Source organism: Terrapene carolina, unplaced genomic scaffold (assembly GCF_002925995.2).
Source record: "Terrapene carolina triunguis isolate 2854851 unplaced genomic scaffold, T_m_triunguis-2.0 Scaffold132, whole genome shotgun sequence".
NCBI lineage: Eukaryota > Metazoa > Chordata > Testudines > Emydidae > Terrapene > Terrapene triunguis.
This window is the reverse complement of record NW_020664483.1, coordinates 7,842,170-7,862,606: the sequence shown is the minus strand read 5'-3', so window position 1 is coordinate 7,862,606 and position 20,437 is coordinate 7,842,170. Positions and strand designations below refer to the sequence as shown.

The 20,437-nt window shown below is 41.0% G+C and overlaps 1 protein-coding gene across 2 annotated transcripts in view; it reads right to left on the bottom strand.

Annotated features, from left to right (window-relative positions):
- Positions 1-20,437, bottom strand: part of PLCB1 (phospholipase C beta 1) — a 637,760-nt gene that overhangs the window by 169,401 nt on the left and 447,922 nt on the right. For both annotated transcript variants that reach the window (XM_024192884.3, XM_024192885.2), the window contains exon 10: positions 5,571-5,717. In XM_024192884.3, the coding sequence (XP_024048652.1) occupies positions 5,571-5,717 (147 nt within the window). The remainder of the gene's footprint in view (positions 1-5,570; positions 5,718-20,437) is intronic.

The window sequence follows — 20,437 nt, the reverse complement described above, 5'->3', positions numbered from 1 at the left end:
CATAGTATCTTAGCACCTCACAATATTAAACATGTTTTTCCTCACAAAACACCCCGTGAGGTAGGGCAGTGCTACTTTCCCCATTTTAAAGATGGGGACTTGAGGCATAAAGAAGCTAAGTGACTTCCCATGGTCACAAGGGACGTCTGTGGCAGAGCAGGGATGTGACCCACATCTCCCAGTTCCTAGATGAGAACTCTAACCTCTCTTCCTCACTAAAATGTATTTCTTAAGCGAGAACATCATGAAATAACTTACCCTTCACTTTTTTTTTTAAAAAGCATCCTCAAAGTGTCTATGAACCATGCCAGTGTGGGCATTGTAAGTTCTGGATGTTGCAATATAAATGCTGTGTGGAGGAGATGGAGTGGTTCCTGTACCTTTCTTGGTAAGAGGTGAAGTTACAAAGCTCAATGTTCCAGCTAACCTTAACCGCTGAGAGCCCAGTCCTTTTTCCCTCTCCTGGGTAACTTGGATGGGCTTTTGTGGTCTTCCCATTGGGGGCTTTGGAAATGGGGAAGGCAAAGAAGCACCCCCACAAAGCATGTCAGAGACTCCCCTTGGGATAACAAGCCTGGTACATATCAATTTCTTTGTTACATTGACGAACTCATATAAGCTTGTAGCATCCAGTGGGCATAACTGGACACTGCAATACGGTGGTTCCTAGGGTTGTGTCTGGGACCGGAGATATTGGCTAGTGTCATTTGGTTGCACAATCCAAGGAGCAACTTACATGCCAGAGGCTGTGCGTGAACAGCCCAGGAGTGGGGATTCTCACAGCAGAGCAGGGTAAGGTTGGCTCCCAGAGTCGAGGATGGGGGTGACCTAGCAGATCACCGGGCCAGATAACACCAGGGGAACGTCACACAGAGATGGCCGGGGGCCAAGCCTGCTGTAGAGTGGCCCCTGCTACCCTATTGCCTGAAGCTCAACAAGTGTTCAGCGGCAGTAGGTAAGATGGTGAGTGGAGAGGAAATTTAGCTTAGTGCTGCTACATAACACAGCAATCTCAGAATAGCCACTGTCCCATCTCATCCTCCTCTTCCTCAACAGCACATTGTTGTCTCTTGAAATTGTGAAAATGGAGCATCATGGTGTTAGTTTTTTTGTTGTTTTTTTTGTTTGTTTTTTTGCCCACCTGTAATTTCCTTCCCACCGCTGAAACCCCCTGGTAACCCACAAGCTGGGAAGGTCTTTTCTGCTTGGAAAAGTTGGCAAGATCCTGTGCAAGGAGGGAGGTGGGCTCAGGGGTGGGGTGGGAAGGATTTAGGGAAGTGTTGAAGGTTGAAAATAAGCAATGCAGGTTGTGGGCTCAGGATTTGAAGCAGAAAAGCAGATGGGTGGTGTAGGCAAGGAATATTGTTGCAATAAAGAAGAAGAGAATGAACTTGTATCCAAGGAATACTGCCTTGCATTCTTCATGGGAGATCATAGAATCATAGAATATTAGGGTTGGAAGAGACCTCAGGAGGTCATCTAGTCCAACCCACTGCTCAAAGCAGGACCAACCCCGACTAAATCATCCCAGCCAGGGCTTTGTCAAGCCGGGCCTTAAAAACCTCTAAGGAGGGAGATTCCACCACCTCCCTAGGTAACCCAGATGCCCAGTGGCCTAGGAGCACAGGTGAAGGAGGTGAAGCAGGGTTGGGAGTTAGTTGGGTAGACTTTGCAGTCTATACACACACACTCAACCCAAAACTGATGAGCTCTGCATCCTGCATTTGTCTTTCCTCTTAAAAGGCAAAAAGGCAGATGGCAAAATACATTTTAAAGGTTAAATAAGTGTGTGAAAACGATTGTGATAGATAACAATCATTATTGCTTGGCTTCCAGTGCTGCAAGGAAAGCTGCAGCAGTGTCACTCCCCATTGTGACAATAGCAATAACCTCAGGCAACTCTGGAAAGAAATCAGTCACAAAACAGGACTGGCAATTAATGTCTGAAGGATATTTTTTTTAAAAATCAGTGGTGAGAGAAATATATTTCCCCCAAAGAGGTGATTTCTTTAAATCAGGTTCAAATTAATAGAAATTACTTCTTTCCTGATGGATTTTACCTTTGTTCTTAACTGTTGCATTTCCTTAAGGGGGTGGGGGAGAAAGCAATAGCGCTTCTAAATAAATAATCAGGACTTGATGTACTGCCAAGTGTTTCTACTAAAGGCTAGAAAAATGGTCATTACAATTAAAAATAAAGTCAGACTGTGCACATGTTTCTCTTCGTGTTGTAACAGTGTTTCTTTGGGGATGCCTTTTTCTTAGCTTAAAAACTAACAAAAGGATTGATAATTAGTAGGGCAATAACTGTAACCATAATAAAGATGGATTGCTAGGCTGAATGGTTTCCCTACTTCCTTAATAATGATTACATGATTGGTTGCTATTGCCATTTGCAGGGCTCAAATGAGTACACAGATGTTCCTGAAGCTTTTGTTCCCAACTTTCCAAGCCTTTAACCCCTTCAACATCCAACAAATAAGATAACAATCCAGTAGCATTTGTTTACATGTTAAACTGAACGAAGTGTTTGCTGAACGAATGCAAACAGCAACACGACTGTATCTGGTCTAGCTTGAAAATAAAATCTACGGCTGTCAGCTTTTGTAATGAAGCTATACAATCTAATGATTAAGTCCCATTCCAGGCCAGCTGTCTCAGATTTACTGAGCACAACGAACCCACAAAGAAATGGGGCACACATTTTGTATCACAAAAGTTAAAGCACTCAGCATGATATTGTATTTTTTCTGGTTTAAATTATGACAACTTTTTTTCACTTGTTCTGTAACAGTATTTTAATTATACTGATCCACAAATGATATGTTAAATAGCACTGAGGACTACATTTGAGTCAATAGTGTAACATTGTTGCAAAAAAGCAAACATTAATCTGGGATAGTTTAGCAGCAGGAGTGTTGTAAGCAAGACATGAGAAGGAATACTTCTGCTTTACTCCACACTGATTAGGCCTCAACTGGAGTATTGTGTCTAGTTCTGGGTGCCACCGGATATGGACGAATTGGAGAGAGTCCAGAGAAGAGCAACAAAAATGATTAAAGGTCTAGAAAAGGTCTAGAAAACATGAGCTCTGAGGGAAGATTGAAAAAATTGGGTTTGTTTAGTCTGGAGAAGAGAAGACTGAGAGGGGACACGATAGTTTTCAAGTACATAAAAGGTTGTTACAAGGAGGAGGGAGAAAAATTGTTCTCTTTAACCTCTGAGGATAGGACAAGAAGCAATGGGCTGAAATTGCAGCAAGGGCAGTTTAGGTTGGATATTAGGGAAAACTTCCTAACTGTTGGGGTGGTTAAGCACTGGAATAAATTGCCTAGAGAGGTTGTGGAATCTCCATCATTGGAGATTTGTAAGAGCAAGTTAGACAAACACTTGTCAGGGATGGTCTATAATACTTAGTTCTGCTTTGAGCGCTGGAGTCTGGACTAGAAGACCTCTTGAGGTCCCTTCCAGTCCTACAATTCTATGATTTCCAAGAGTAGCTTCTGAAACTATCCCAAAATGCACGTCAAGTAACCTGCTGGTGCAATTTGGTAGGAATTCTTTTCGAATTTGGTCTGACTTAAACTCATAAAAGGCAAGGCAAGTTTGAAACACAATTGGTAACTCACTCCTTCGTGCTGTGATATTAAGGTGCGTACTGTAAGATTATTTACTGTCCTGAGACATTTACGATATCTAAGCAGAAATTTGGATTTCTGCCAAAGTTTCATCCTTGATTCTGTATTTCCTGGCTTCTGTTAGTTGTTAGTTAGTTGTCCGTTCTGTTGGTTGCTTTTAAGTTAGACCTTTAGGGCTTCATCATGTTCTGAGCTGCAGCTACGTAAATCTAGAGTAACGCCACTGAAATCAAGGGCAGGACTGCACATTTACCCTGCCATAAATGAGAGCAGAATTTGGCTCTGTACTGCCTCTCCCACTTATGAGCCTATCCACTAATGTAAGAGACTTGCCACATCTCTACAGCTCCTTGGACAACAGCCTTACTATTGAAGTGACAGTTTCCATGGATCAGGAATTCTTTGTAACACTGCAACATTCTAACTAAATGGATTCTTCTGTATATCAGTAGGGCCCAGTCCACATTACAGACAATGGGCCTGCAAAATATCACCAGAAAAACAAAGCTGCTTTTGTATTGAGCATGCTTGAATTCTTCTAAAGATCATACATTTCGGTATATTAGAATCATAACTTTTAAGCAGCCAGGCTGATGGTTTTTTTATCCAATTTGCAGAAACAAAGCTGCTCCTGAGCAGAGCATGACAAGTTTTAGGATAAAACACAATTTACAGCCAAGGTATAAAACTGCAATATGGGGGTCTAATGGAAATACTGACAGTTCATTAATTATACAATAGCGGTAGTAGGTGCTGCAGGAAGTACTATAACAGATCCAAGTTAACAACCACTTGCCCTGTTTAGATTGGGCTTCTACATGGAATTGTTGTGTTTGAATCAGTGCTCCCTGGCATTTTGCAGAACTAAGGCATGTCTGCTCAATCAGTAACATTAAAAAGACCATAAATCAATTATACGAGCCAGATTTTTACTGCGTACTGTTATCACTACTTCCTTGTTTAATATAACACAAGACGATGCTAACATAAAATCAGATGTAACAAACAAAATTCCCTGAGGCAAGTGTGCTTAAAAATGCTCAATCTGTATATAATATAGAATAAAAACATTTTAAAATTGTGAATTCACAATTCTTTCCCTGGAGATAAACCCTATGGCCAAGATTATAAAAAAGGAGAGACAAAAGTTAAGCTCCTAAATCTTTATGTAGCGTTATCAGGGTAATGATCTGCTCTTGCAGTCTTGAGTGTTTTAAAGCCCCATTGACTTTAGTGCATAAATAATACAGATTAGGGCCTTAATTTAATTATGTCATGGGAGCTTCTAGGAGCTCAGCATTTCTGAGAATTGGGTTGCACCATCAAAGAGCCTAGATGCTGAAGGCAGTTAGCAGCCCAGATCTCCCCTCCTTAAGAAGAAAGGGGCAGAAGGGCAGGAGACTCATGGGCCATTCTGGACCTCTCTAATCTCTCAAACCAAAGCAAATCTATTTTGAAGGTTGATCTCACAAAAGCTTCAGGTTCAATTAGTTTCAATTAGAGGGGGGGAAAATGAAGTAGGTGCAGGGAGGTTCTTACTATGAGGATTTTACCATATTGGTTCACCTATCACTAATTGTAATGAAATATTGTCTTGGATGCTAGACAATGAACCATTTCTTTTCCAAATTAAACGTCTGCTCCGGAGCCTGTTTAAGTTCATGGGGATCTTTTAATGACTTCACTAGGCTTTTTGGATCAGGCACTGACTGAACTATATAACTTCCAATGGATGTTCAATATTAATAAGAATAAGGAGGTAACATCTCTGTGAAGCAGGATAAAAATCACTGGCTGTGTTGTCCCTACTTTTCAGAAACAGTAAGAGTGTGGGATCATTTACACATGAGTGGTTAGTGCATCCATCCAGTATGACTGCAAATACACTATTAATGTTGCAAAATAAGAAATCAGATCTTTCCTCTACTATACCTGTGAGGTAGGTGTTGTGTGAGGAATTGATCAAATAGTGAGACAATGGCTGAGACATATCTTCATTCAAATCCAGTTTCTCAGGTGGAACAACGCCATTCTCCTCTCCACTCAGGTATCGCATAAATCCATCCACTGATATCTGTCCTGGGAAAGCACAGATTCGGAGGAATCACACATTAATTCTAAGCACAGTCTCCTCGGGACATACATTCAATGCATTTCTAGAATAGGGCATATGAGAAAGGCCACGTTATAATCACATTAGACTAGTTATGAATACGGCCTAGATTTATACCATTGACTGTAGTGTTTTATTATTATTACCCTTAACTTCTCAGAATTGTGTGTAGGGATCTAAACACATGACATCAACTGTACAGTCTCGTACAGAGAGACTGATCTGCCACACTTTTGATCTCATTCCATTCACTGCAATGAGAGCTAAGCATCAAAATTCCCCATATGTGGCCCACACATAAAATGTCATAAATAGTACTACTTTGCCATTTCTTTTGGTTTGTTCATTGACTTTCTAATTGTTCCCATTCCCTCCAGTTCCCCTAGAGCCAAATCCTGAGGTCCTAATTCAGTTTGCATTCAGTTCTTTGCACTGACTGGGAATTTGCCTGAATAAGGACAGAGAAAAAAACCCCACTGCTGGGGGAATAAATATACCAGGAATCTGAGGAGCAGCAGGCTATGGACACAAACCAATCAAAAGGAACTGGTGAATTCTCTTTTGTCCGTATGATTCCAGTATGTATATATGAACTCAGACGAACTAACCCCCTTAGCAAGTGTGAGTTAGTGCTTTGTTTTGTAATTATTTCATTAATTTTTATTTCCCAGGGTTGTCAGGACTAATGCAATGTGAACACTCCTTTGAAACTATGGGGCCAGGGCACAACCGGGGTCTATACCATTGACTTCAGTGAAGCTGTGCCTACTTACAGAGAGGCAGAATTTGAGCTATAAACCACTAGGCTTTGGCTTACTCTGTATCTGACACGCTGATCCACTGGGCCAAGCCATAACATTTCCTCTCAACGTCCCCCCCCTTTTTTTTCTGATTTTATTTGTCTAGTTTTCCTCTACAGGTCTGTTTGATGAATTGTAGTAATCCAACAGCTTCAGGCTGTTCCCTCAGTGCACTACATAGTTGTTCCTTGTAGATAAACATAAATAAATACTGACTTCTCTGCCTTTGAGGATACAGCGAGATAAGAATGATGTCTCCTAACAAGGCCAGGTTCCATGATGGAAGAAGATGTGTTTTAATTGGCCTCTCCAAAGTTTCCTGTACAATATCTCTAACTACAGGAGCTAGCAGACTCGGTACGGGGCTAGGACGTGGAAGATCTGGGCTCTGTTTCTAACTCTGAGACTGTCTAACTCTGTGATCATAGCAAAAGTCACAAGTTTTATGCCTCGAGCAACCTGACCCATGAAAAGGAAATAGCACCTGGTCTTTATAAAGGCCTCTGAGATTATCAGGTGAAAATGTGCTCGCTTGCTCTCCCTGCATAAAGTAGTTATTTTAAGTCTGAGCCTGGACTTCAGGATTTGGCTTTGATCAGAGAGGAGGATGTGGCCAGTGAACAAAAGCGTGTTAAGTGTGTAACAGATTTAAATTCTGATGTCTTGGTCTCATAACCACCAACGATCATCAAACCAAATGAATCTATTTCCGCGACAAGGAGCACAGTGAGAATACGAAATAGCATCATCATCATTCTTTCCTCGTGACAATGACCGTAAGAAGGGTAAAAGGGAAAACAGCAAGCCCATCCACAGCTTGAACATGGTAATCTGACTACAGCGTTCCCGGGCTCCTTGGATGCTCTGACACAGAGTAATCCATCATCAACAGACTGAGACCTAAACGCTTTCCCTTTCACAGCTGGATCAAAAAGAGTAAGGAAACCTTCCTCAGGTTTCCAGCCCAGCGAATCATCAGACAATCAGAGGGCTGGACAGTCTGCTCAGCACAAGGATCTGCCTAGTTCAGGTCCCATGGAGCTGTGCTGTTATTGGCTGCATTTCTATGGCTGCACGTTGCTACCCAGTGAGTACAAAACTGATCCCAAACACATCACAGTCAATGGAAAGATGCCCAGTGACGTGGATCAGGCCCTTCGTGACATAAATGCAGAGTTAATGCCATTCTGTTAGAGTTTCCTGCAGCGTTAACACCCCTCCCCCACCCCGGGACAGGGTGGGGCTTTCCTTGGCCCCGCTTGGGTGTTTGCAAAGTTTCTTCTCTTCCAAAGTTTTTTCTCCTTTGGGAATCTTACTTCAGTCTTTCCGGATTTCCAGGTACAGGGACCTTCCTATTAAGGACATTCAGTCTGAGTTTTCCTTTAAGAGAATCTATGGAGGTCTGGCTTGTTTATAGCAGTTAGGTATGGCTAAACCTCGGGCCAGGGTTTATCTTCAACTCCTCCCTGGAGCGATCGGCTTGTATCTGGTCTGGTGAGTCCTTGTGGGTGGCGGAAGTTTACATGCTGTCTTCCTCCCAGCAACCCTGTTGTAAAGCAAAGCAGCTTTTCTCCTGGTTGCTGCCCTTTCTGAGACAAGTTGCTTCCTCCAAGTGGAGCAGGCTTGCTCCAGAGGAGCTTGTTAGCCGTCTTGACTGGGATGGAGGCAGGCCCCATCAAACCACCACCACGGCTCCCCACCTCATCACACCTCAAATACCTGTGGAGCCTTAAACAGGTGGTGCTAATGTGGATTTAGGGCTGCACAGGATACCGATAACAAATCACAGACCAAGGAAGTGACAATACATGGCCTCAATCATACCAACACTAATGCACATGCATAACCTTAATCATGAGAGTAGTTCCATTAGACACATGAGCTTAGAGGTAAGCATGTGCTAGAAGTGTTGGAAGGATCAGGGCCTATATGTCAGTGCCAAGTCTGGACTCCTCACTATCACAAAGGTGTCTGTAAACTGGAGATAATTTAGAGAACAGCGACAGAAATTATTAAGAATACTTTCATAGAATCATAGAACTGGAAGGGAGCTCGAGAGGTCATCTAGTCCAGTCCTCTGCACTCAAGGCAAGATTAAGTATTATCTAGACCATCCCTGACAGGTGTTTGTCCAACCTGCTCTAAAAATCCCCAATGATGGAGATTCCACAACCTCCCTAGGCAATTTATTCCAGTGCTTAACCATTCCGACAGTTAGGAAGTTTTTCTTAATGTCCAACCTAAACTGCCCATTGCTTCTTGTCCTATCCTCAGAGGTTAAGAAGAACAATTTTTCTCAACAGCCTTTTATGTACTTGAAAACTGTTATCATGTCCCCAATCAATCTTCTCTTACCCAGACTAAACAAACCCAAGTTTTTCAATCTTCACTCATAGGTCATGTTTTCTAGACCTTTAATCATTTTTGTTGCTCTTCTTTCTCCAATTTGTCCACATCTTTCCTGAACTGTGGCGCCCAGGATAACAGGATAACACTTTCTACCCAAGCATCGTAAAACACTTTAAAGAGGAACATAAGCATTATTATTTCCATTTCACGACAGCAATGGAGCTATAACAAGATTATATGACCTGGAAAAAGATCTTAGGTCTCCTGATTCTGTGTCTTGTGCTCTAACCACTAGATGACATTACCTCCCTAAGGTACCTAGAGAAATAAGAAAAATGAGAGAGCTCAATACATATAACCTGTGTAAACAGTGACTAAGGAGAAACGTACTAACTGTCAGCAAGGATCTGAAGCATAAACCACGAGGATGGGGAGGAATTGTTTAAGGTGGCCAAAAGCAAAAACAGCTAAGACTAATGAGACCAGAATAAGCAATGGAAAATTTAGGATGGAATATGTGAAAAAGTTTCACAACAGTGAAATCTATTAAACTGTGGAACAGTAGTGCAATGGATGTGGCTGATGCCCCATTGCTTGAATCATTTAAAAGAGATTTGATATTATAATGGAGAATATACTGTCATACTGAGAGAATGGTGACCACACTTTGGATCTTTACTTTTTTTAAAGATAAAAATAACACACTAAATTCTGCTCTGAATTACACGTACTGAGCAACTCTCAGACTTACACAGACTGTAACACTGCTGGAAAAAAAGCAGGTTCACTATAAAATTAGAATCTTATAGAGGAAACTTAGCCAGGAGAAGAGCAAGATTCCTTGCTGTATTGCTGCCTTGAGATATTGTAATAAAGACACAGGAATGGAGAATGGTATTTTCTAAGCAATTTCCAGAATAAATAGTTGGTGAATGACAAGTAGGTAGGGAGAGAAAACATAAGGCTGGAAGAAAAAAGATGTCTGTGCTTTAACTGAGTACATAAAGAAATTGTTCAATATCAGTTAATCCCTGAGGAAATATGACCCCATCCTGCAGCCAAGGACGGTCAGATCTAGGATGTTTTGCTGAGTAAGGGCTAGTCAAACAAAGAAAGGAGTATTTGCTTTGTTTGAGTTAGAAATCTTTGTCATTATAATTCGAGCTGGGCAACATTTTTTGGATGAAATTTATTTTGCCAAAACAATGCAGATTCAGGTCAACTGAAATATTATGTGAATGTGTGTCAAATTTGCTGATCAGAAAAAAAATTCCAAAAAAGTCAAAACATTCCCTTTTGGCATTTTTTAAATGAAACATTTTGATTTTTCAATTCAAAACAAATTTTTGGTTCAAATTTTACAATTTTATTTAAGAAAAGTTGAAAAACTCAAAACCACAACAAAACATTTTGTTTCAGTTTGAACAAACTACTTGAACAAACTATTTTTTAGTTTTCAGTTTAGCCAGCAAAACAAAACAGACAAACAAAGATGAAAAAAATCAGCTATTCGCACGTTTAAAATGAAGGCATCACCAACTTTTTATCATTTCAGATGCGCTCTATGGAACAGGGAAAACTAACATTTGATGTCTCAGGATAGTTTCTGCAATAGGAAAACAATATATCCTCCACTCTACTGCCTGTGGTAGAGGAATTTAGAACCTTAAGCAATTTACGCTGCATTTATGTAAGAAACCTTTCCTCAACTTACTACCATTCTTAAGCAGTATACGAACCAAGCAGAAATGAACTAGCAAAGTGAATGTCTATTCAATAACATACATGTGCCTCTAGTATCACAAACCTCGGAAAATCTCCAAGAAGAATATGGCCACCTCAAATGTAAAAGGAAGACAGGAGAACAGAAGAAGCAAAGGTTCCAAAATTTCTCCAAGATGTGCCTGGTTCATGTCAATAAATACAGGTCAAGGAAGTATGCAAGTAACATTACAGTTTATTTATTACTATAAGTATTATAATTTATTACTAATTATTATTTATTATTTATTATGCACATTAATTGGTCCATGTAGACCTAGTTGGTGAGAACTAAAAGTTCCCCAGTACTTTTAGGTAGTGCTGTTTTAAAGGTTAAAATTAATGAAAGTAATAGTGTTGTTGGAAATTCTGCATTAAGTTTTTGTTGTGGGATCGACTGTAAAGAGATAAAAACAGTCTGCGCTGGAGAGAAGCAGATATTGGTTGGAAAATTCTTAAATAACTTACCAAAGTAGAAATGGAAAACTTTAAAAATGAAAGAAAAACTAATGTGTGTCCTGGTTCCAACAGCACAGGACTGGGGTTGGTGGGGTGGGCCTCCTCCTCCTATGCACATTAGATAGGACAGCAGCCAACGGGAAATAGTTATTTTAGTGTCACTCAGCTACCCGAGCTCCTCCCCCTTTCCTCTTCCCAGTGTTCCTCTTGCTTCCCTGGAAAGAGGAAGCAAATCCCAGCTACTCCCATTTTGGGCAGTTTTACTGTCTTTTTTGCTGGCTGTTTTAGGATTTTTGGGCCACCGTTCTCGTTTTCTTTAGGCACCATGAGTTCCTCCACGGAAGAGGAGAGGAGGAGCGCAGAGTACGCTGTTTGTGCTGACATGCATCAGCGTTCACTTAGCAGGTTCTTTCCACGCTGCCAGAGTCAACAAGCGATTGTGGCCCCAGGGGTAATTGCCTGGGTGAGCCAGGCCTTTTTGCTACTGCCTCGGCTGACTATGGTGGAGACTCCCTTGACTTCTGAGTGAGAGAGAGTGAAGGAGCAGGCCTGTAGGAGGCTTGAAGCCTGAAGCAGGCTTGTTAAATGAGCCAACCAGAGATACCTGCACAGAGAAGGAACCTTAAGCAGCTGATTCCTTATCAAAGAGCTGAAGCAGTTCCAGGGGAAGAGAAAGAGAAAGAAAAGGTGGAGGCGACTGAGAAGCCAAAAGGGAGTCTGCTTAGGCAGGCCAGCTGGAAGCTGATAAGACAGCCTGTGTGAAGGAACCCTTTTTGCTCACCCAAGCTCTGAGGTAAGAGCCACACCCTGGGACACACTTTTGGGACATCTGTGAGCGATTGGCGAATTTCCCTTTTTAAGTTTCTTTGGAGACCCTCCCGCTCCTAGAAAGGAGCCTGAACAGGTTATGTGTTGTGAGACAAACTTTCATTAAAGCTTTTTGGGATACATCTCCATCATACTATCACACACTGATGACACAAATTCAGCAATATGATTTTGGTGGAGGCTAGACTGGGATGAGAAAAATTTGATCTTCACATATGGACCAAGAAGACTGGAGATATGCTTCCGTTCTCAGTTGCACCAGTTTTATACTGGTGTAACTCCCCTGGCTTCAGTGCGGTTACTCCTGATTAACAACTGAGAGCAGAATCAGGCTGAGAACACCTGTGGCCAAGACAGCTCATATTTCGATACAAGTATATGCAACAAACGTAACAGAATAGGGAATTTCCCCTACAACCTAAACTTTAATATTTTAAATGTAGGGACAATGGACAAAACCTAACACCACAAGTATTGTTCAACAAAGGGTTGTAGAACCCACCCTAAACCTTGCACTTTCAAAATACAGCCAGTGATTAAAAAGCAAAAAACCTTGCATTATCAAGCTATATAAAGCTGTATTTTCCCACTGCTGTGTTTTTAAGTTAGCACCTACAATATCCAATAGTGCTAGCCTACATCATTGCTTTGTTTTCCATTGTTTATTTATTATGTTGCTCCAGTTAATAATTCAGAAAGTTGAAGTGCTTCCACTGTAACATATTTGCAAAGTGGAGGTTACTGGATCCAGGGTGCGGAGATCTCACATTTCAGTAGGAATTTTAGGGGCAGGGGCTTCACTTAAAATAGACTCTTGTTAGCAAATGTGCAACCTAGTGCAAAGCAATGAATTTTACCAATCAGCAAGCAAGTCAAACACACCCATCTAAAAAGAAAGGAGAGCGCATTACAAAAAAGTACTTGGCTCATTTATTTTGACAAGAGCAGTTTACGTGTAATTATTTTTGATAATACAGAACACGCTCTAAAATTTGCCGCAGCTGTTTGTAAAACTAATGAAGTCTCAGTAATAAGAGAACCTAACTTGAGCACTCTATGAAGATTTTGCAGAGAAAGGGGGGAGAAGCCAGATTTTTTTCTGTGAATTACAAATTGGGAAGATCAGTGAACTGCAGTTTCGGTGGGCTCTGTGGTACCGTACTCATTAAACAACGGAAACTGCTGAAAGGTATTCTGCTGTAACGTGGGGGTATGGCATGGAAAATGTCCAGAACCGAGGAGTTAATATAAACATCTCTAATTTCTAATGTCAGAATTAAGAGCAGCTTGTAGGACATGTGTAGCACCTTGGAAGATCTGCCTCCATGACCTCTGGAGACAGGAAGCCCCACCGCTTATATGTCAAAAGTTAGGCTTTAAATAGAATTGCATTATTAAAGCTCCTTCAAACTGCAACAGCAGGGCCCTTACCTGCTTTGTACTTGTTTGTGCCAGTAAACACTGTTGCCTAGGAAATGACCCCATCAAGTCATCAAAGGACTCGAATGCGACTATTCTTACATGCAGTGTCACTGTCGCTGTGCTGGTCCCAGGATATTAGAGACAGAAGGTTGGTGGTGAGGTAATACCTTTTATTGGACCGACTTCTGTTGGTGAGAGAGACAAGCTTTCGAGGTTACACAGAGCTCTTCTTCTTGGTCCAATAAAAGATATTACCTCACCAACCTGGTGTCTCTAACCATTCTTAAGCAGTTACTGAAAGGTGATTTAAAGCAGTGGGACCAAATTGTTTAAAAACATATTGATGTTTAACAGGGGGGGAAAGTACATTCATATTCAATGAATACTGCACGATGTGTTAACAGTGCTCTGGAAAAAAAATCCATGTGCCAGGCACTCTATAAAATAAGACATATATAAATCTATGACAGGGAGTTCATTAATTTACCGTATTGTTTAAAAAGCAAGCGTAACAACCAGGAAACGTGCGCAAGAAAATTAGAATGGATGTTGAAATTAAATAGGAGTTGGACACCTTCTGTAGAGTCCTTTGGAACCCCCCCCCCCGCCTAACTATCTATCTCCCTCTCTCCCTACCAGTGACACACACACAATGTTTATGAGGCGGTTGATCAAGGAGCTGAGGGGAGGAACACTCGTTGCTGTTGGGGGAAGGTTCTTTTTTCTTTGAAGATTAAAGGGGGTTACCCTTGTGAGTTTTATAATTGGTCAGATTTTTGGCTTATGGAGAATGTGGTAGTTTCCCTAGAAAAGGGTTTACAATAGGCAGAATTAATATTTCAGCATGCCCATATTTAAGACATGGAAAAGTCTAAAATCTTTATTCCATCTCATATCTCAAAAATGTGCTCGGGGGAGCTGGTGTTCTGATTCACCAACCAGGGAAGGAGAAACTGCAAGGCACTGCAAGACTCCATCCCCAGGGCTTACCCTATTCTCCCCCTTTGCTTAGGAACGCTGAATTTATTGAATTCACTAAGTGTAGGGCCTTGAGTTATGCTGGGTGGCTGATGGAAAAATGATTCGCTTCAGCAGCAATAAACTTCTAGGTGTTATTGTGCAAAGATTATAACTTTAATAAAGAGTACTAGACATAAAGCTGGGTGAAGTTTTTCAGTTTTTCCAGAGGAAAAGGCAGGTTCCAATCAACTGAAACAATTTTGTGTCCATTTCGCCAAATTGTTATGGTTAAAAAAAACACAACCTAAACAAAATCTGGAAAAAAATGAAAATGAAACGTTTCAATTTTTCTACTCCAAATGACTTTGTTTCAAAATTTACATCCATTTTATTCAAATACATTTAAAAAAAATTAAAAGCTTAAAACTAACTGAAATGTTTTGGGTCAAACAAAAAATTTCATTCAACTCCAGATGTTTTTACTACTACTATTATTATTATTATTATTATTATTTGGAACAGCCAGTGACCTGAGAAATCGGATATTTGCACAGCTCTACCTGCGCATTTTATAAGCTTCATATGATAGTTGGCAGAGCTGGGCTGGGATTCCTGCACAGCTTATGAGCAGACATGCCAAACCCGCAAAAAAAACTCAAACATTGGGCTTGTTTTTGGCTTAATTGGCTTGTGAATTGCTTGTTGGCTAGTTTTTTGCTTGTAGCTTGTTTGGCTTGGAGCTTGCTGCAGCTTGTTGGCTCTTTTTTTGGATCGGCTCCCAGCAAGGGGGGGCAAGCAGGGACAAGGGGGGAGAGACTCAGGGGTGCACAATGGGCCCACCACAGTCCCAGACTTCACGCCGGGGGGATCTAGTCACATAGAGTGTTGGGGTTCTTAGGGATTGGCTTGTTTTGGCCTTGTTTTAAAATGGGATTAGCTTGATTTTTGGCTTATTGAGAAAGACAGGGTGCTTATTTACCGCGTGAAAGTTGGCAACTGTGCTTATGAGCACTGCAGATTTTCCTGCAGAGTTTACTAGACTTGCAGGAACTCCTGCGGAACTTAATTTTCACAGAAACACAGACACACAGGGTGGGGTTCTTGTGGAGTTTCTAAATTCCAGAGGTAGAGACAGAGAGCGAGAGAGAGACAGGACTCATACACCTGGGACTCAGGATACAAGTCTCACCGCTCTCTGATCAAAATTGAAACAAGCCCTTTGACATCATGTGTTCACAGACCAAAGGTTTTTTTAAAACCCAAACAACTCAGGCAATTCCCACATCAAATGTTTAGCAATAAGGTTATGGTTATTATTTCATATACACAAATTTCCTTTAAAAGGGATTAAGGTTGGTCACGTGTGACATCTATTTTATACAAGCCCTAAACAGCATGGAAATACCATCTCAAGTGCCCGCATAGCATGTTTCTGCTGACTGTGATAAACTGCACATCATCACAAGGAACTTCCTTTTGCTTCCAACAGATAAGGAAATACTACACACATTAATCTCCTTCATAGTTATCATGCAAAACATTAGTCACAACCTCAAACTTCCTCCAGAAACAAATAACACACGATATACTTGACCTATGTGCATTGTCAACCATAGGTGTCTGCTGATATTGCAAAACCTTAATTCTAATCTAGCAACAGACTATGTTGCCACAAAGTGTACTAGGTGATTTACAGATATGTAGGAAGACAGTCCCCTGCACCCTAAAATTTACAATCTAACTGATCCTGCATGTATTTTACTCATGTAAGTAGTCACCATTGACTTTAATGGGGCTCTGGCTACTCATGTGAATAAACTAGCCCAAGGACTGGAATGCTGATAGCTGTAAGAAACCCCAGACAACCATTTGCTGACAAAGCTGAAGTGTTTGGAAAAGAACTGAGATGGTACCATTCTTCTCAAGCTCTGAAGAATTCAAGTGACAAACACACACACACATACACACACACTACATATTTAAGCCATCAGAGATCATCTGTGAAGGAAGATCAGAGGCGAATGTGTTTATAGTAGTATTAATGTATACAAGTGTAAATGTTATGTTGAAACCTTTCATTGCAATACACGTAACAGCAACGAAGTGGTGGAAGTCTGTAGAAAGAGCACCTAAAAGCTTTTGTTTTAAATGTTACTTACGAAATATCCTGAATACTGTTTACAACATTTCTGTATGTATCAAATGTCAGTTTATTAAGAATTGTATAGAACTCTCTCTTTGAACAGGACTGGAAGCAGCTACTCCCTAAATTCAGGGTTTTGCATACAACAGTCCCAAGGTTTAACTCTATAATGCCTTCCGAAGTCCTGAAAATAGAGAACTGAGCTTCAACACAGTGTATGTCTACACTGCAATCAGGAGGGGTAATTGTAGCTTTGACCAAAGCTAGCTCAGATATGTCTTCTTGTGCGGCAATCACACCTCCTGACTGCAGTGTAGACATACCTAAAGAGCTAAAATGAGGAGTAGGAAAATGGAATGTAATAGAGTTGTCCATAATATTACCCTCAGCCATTATACTTAAACTTAGGTACATTCTCAAGTGCTTCATTGGATTGGGGTCAGAGTGCTCAACACCTTACAAAACTGAGCCCTCATCTCCACCCCATAGCTGCAAGGCAAGCTTGAAGCCAAATGTTTTCAACCATCTCAAAATTACAGGTACCCAGCCTAAGTCAATGTCTTGATGTGTGTTATTACACACAGGAAAAATGAATAACTGCTGTACTCTTTTGGTTATCTTTGTAGGAATCCACTAGAAGTCTAGACCTTTATGGGATACTTGACCCATCAAAAGCTTTTGAATTTGATTCCAGCTTTGTAACAGCTATTTTATATGGCAATTTAAATCAGGGAAAGAATGTCTTTAAAAGTTAGAAATGCAAGAGAAATACCTGGCTTGGCTTTCAAGGGGGCAGCGGAGAAGGTCCTACTGACCTCAGTGGAATTTGCGGGTACTCAGAACTTCTGAAAATGACGCCAATAATTCACATAAATATATAATGATATTCAAAGGAAGGAAGGGGACACCCTTCACCATTAATATCTATTTTTTCATTTAGTCTCTGTTTCATTTTATGCACTTTTTCAACCCATCAGTTAATCTGAAACAAGACAATGAGCACAGTTGATACGTTTTACAAAATCAAACGGCAGTGACTGAAAACAAAAACAAATCCCAAAACAGCTGCACATGTTTAAACTCTTTTGAGAAATTTGAGGAAGGTGCAATGTAATGTGCTCTAAGGCTAGCCATTTAAGTCAACCTAATGCTGGTACGCAGTCTTTAAAGACTCTCTAATGCCACCACAAAGTACTATATGTGTATATTGGTGTGATTTAAAGTGGTTGAAATCACTTGATTGAAAAAGGCTTTTGATTTCTTAGGGGTTTTCTTTTGTTCTGGGTTTGGATTTGATTCAGTTTCAATGGTGTTGGTTCATTTCAAGTACAGTGGTATTTTTTTCTTTCAAAACCATATAACGCGATCGGCACATTGACACTGACTTGCTCCTGGGGGCTCCAACCCTGAAACTCCTGTCACTCCCCCTTTCCTCTCTCCTGTCTCAAATATGCACTTATTTCAGTAAGATGTCCAGACACTACAGTGATGAGCTCAGTATAAGAACCTGCTTACCTAGGCCATGTGTGCCCCTCTGATCCATGCTCATTACACCAATGTCCCTTCTCCACCTGTCTCTCTTGGCATGCTGCTTCCTGCCTTCCTCATACCATCGCTCTGTTTCTTGTTGTACCTCATTAATCCTGGCGATGGTCTCTCAGGTCAGGCCCTCTTTCTGCCTCACAGTAAGGTGCTGGAGCAGCTTTTCTACATGGCTGCTGGGGAACATTCAAATCCCCCGCCCCTTAGAACGGCTGCTGCCATGGTCCCTGTGGAGGACGAGTAAGAGGCCAAATATACCAAATGAGGCCTTCAGCTCTGTTCTTGCTTGTCTCTTTGGCCAGTCTCAGATATGTTCTGGGAACTGTGAAGCTTCTCCATGTTCGTAGAGCTCCAGCTGGCAAGTGATTGGGCCAGGGGGTTAAAGTTATTTAACTGCATGGAAGGAGAGGAAGGATCATACTCTGAAGAGCTACCTAATCTACTCTAATCGGCCACTCATTTTGGCACCCTGAGTGGGCGGGATTGAGAGATACCACCTCTTATGTTTTTCCCCAAATTGAAAAGGAGTGAAGCCCGAGAAACCCAACACGCTATCTGAGCCCCACCCAGAAGGAAGCCAAGCTGGAAGAGCCCAATGGTGTATTAGGGGAATGGAGCCCAGACAGCAGACATGTCATGGTTTGAATTCCTGCACAATCTACTGAAAGTTCATTTTGCGGGCAGAACTTGGAAAAGTACCAGTACCTTTTTATTTCCTTTTCCAATTCAACCTCTGCACAATCCCTTGCAATAGCACAGAGAATGTGAAGCAAAAATTCAGTTTAAAGGTTAAACCATGACTCTGAACTCACGCCATTGATCGGTGTTCATTTCAGGTCTATTCGTATCTTTTTGGGGCTTCACAACCTCCCCAGCAAAGAGCTCCACAGGCACATGTGCATTGTGTGAAGAAGTACTTCCTGTTGTTTGTTTTAAATCTGCTGCCTATTAATTTCATTGGGTGCCCCCAAGTTCTTGTGTTATGTGAAGGAGTAAATAACATTTCCTTATTCACTTTCTCCACACCAGTCAAGATTTTATAGACCCCCCAGTCATCTCTTTTCTAAGCTGAAAAGTCCCAGTCTTTTAAATCTCTCCTCATACGGAAGCTGTTCCATGCCCCTAGTCATTTTAGGTGCCCTTCTCTGTACCTTTTCGAATTCCAATATATCTTTTTTGAGATGGGGTGTCCAGATCTGCACACACTATTCAAGATGTGGGCATACCATGGATTTATATAGAGGCATTATGATATTTTCTGTCTTGTTATATATTCCTTTCCTTGTTAGCTCTTTTGACTGCCATTGCACACTGAGCAGACGTTTTCAGAGAACTAGCCACAATGACTCCAAGATCTCTTTCTTGAATGGGTAACAGCTAATTTAGACTCCATCATTTTGTATGTATAGCTGGGATTATGTTTTCCAATGTGCATTACTTTGCATTTATCAACACTGAATTTCACCTGACATTTTATTGCCCAGTCACCCAGTTTTGTGAGATCCCTTTGTAACTCTTTGCAGTCTGCTTTGGCCTTAAAACCCCTTTGGCAGTGTAAAGGGGCATTAAAATTGGCACCAATGTACTGGATTTATTGTAAATGAGGATCAGGCCCTGAGAGTTTCGTTAAACTGAGGCTCCAAGGCTTTGTCTCTTTGATGGCTATTTTGAATCTGATTCTTTGAAGTGATAAGGGTGTGGAATTCAGGGTACTCAGCACCTCTGAGGAGATGTTAGCAACTTGTAGGACTGGGTCCCGTATCTGTGAATTAAACTATGTTTTTTCACATCAGATCTGTTTTTCAGGATATTCTCACACCCATAAAAATTCTATGATATAAACACAATTGAAAAGGCGGTAGACAATAGAACATATGAATCAGAATAAAACAAGATGCATGTGTAAAATCAATGTTATTTTAAGACTCAGGGTGGTAGTAAAAGTCTATCTGCTGAGAGTGGAATAGGGATTTCACTGAGCTTTTGGCAAAATGCCCAGCTGAGCCCAGACAACGTTCAAGATTTTCAAAAGAGAATTTTCTGTGATTATGACAAAAAAGCACATTCTGCTATAACCAATGCCTGCTTTGTATAACCACCTTATCAGCAAATAGATGGCTGTGCTATTATTGTTATTACAGTTATCAGGCGATAGAATTGTTTTTCTCAGATTCAATACCACTGATTGTTTTATAACGTTTTGCATTTCCCAAACATCTCATATGCAAGAAAATAGTTATTGGTCATAGTGCTGCTTGTGCTGAAATTTACATATCAGAGGAACTGTTCTGAACTATCAATTATACATACTGAAAAGCAAACGGAAACCAGCCCATCCTTCCTAACTTCAGTTCCAACAAAATTCATTGGAATATTAACAGGGCCGGCTCCAGGGTTTTGGCCGCCCCAAGCAGCCAAAACC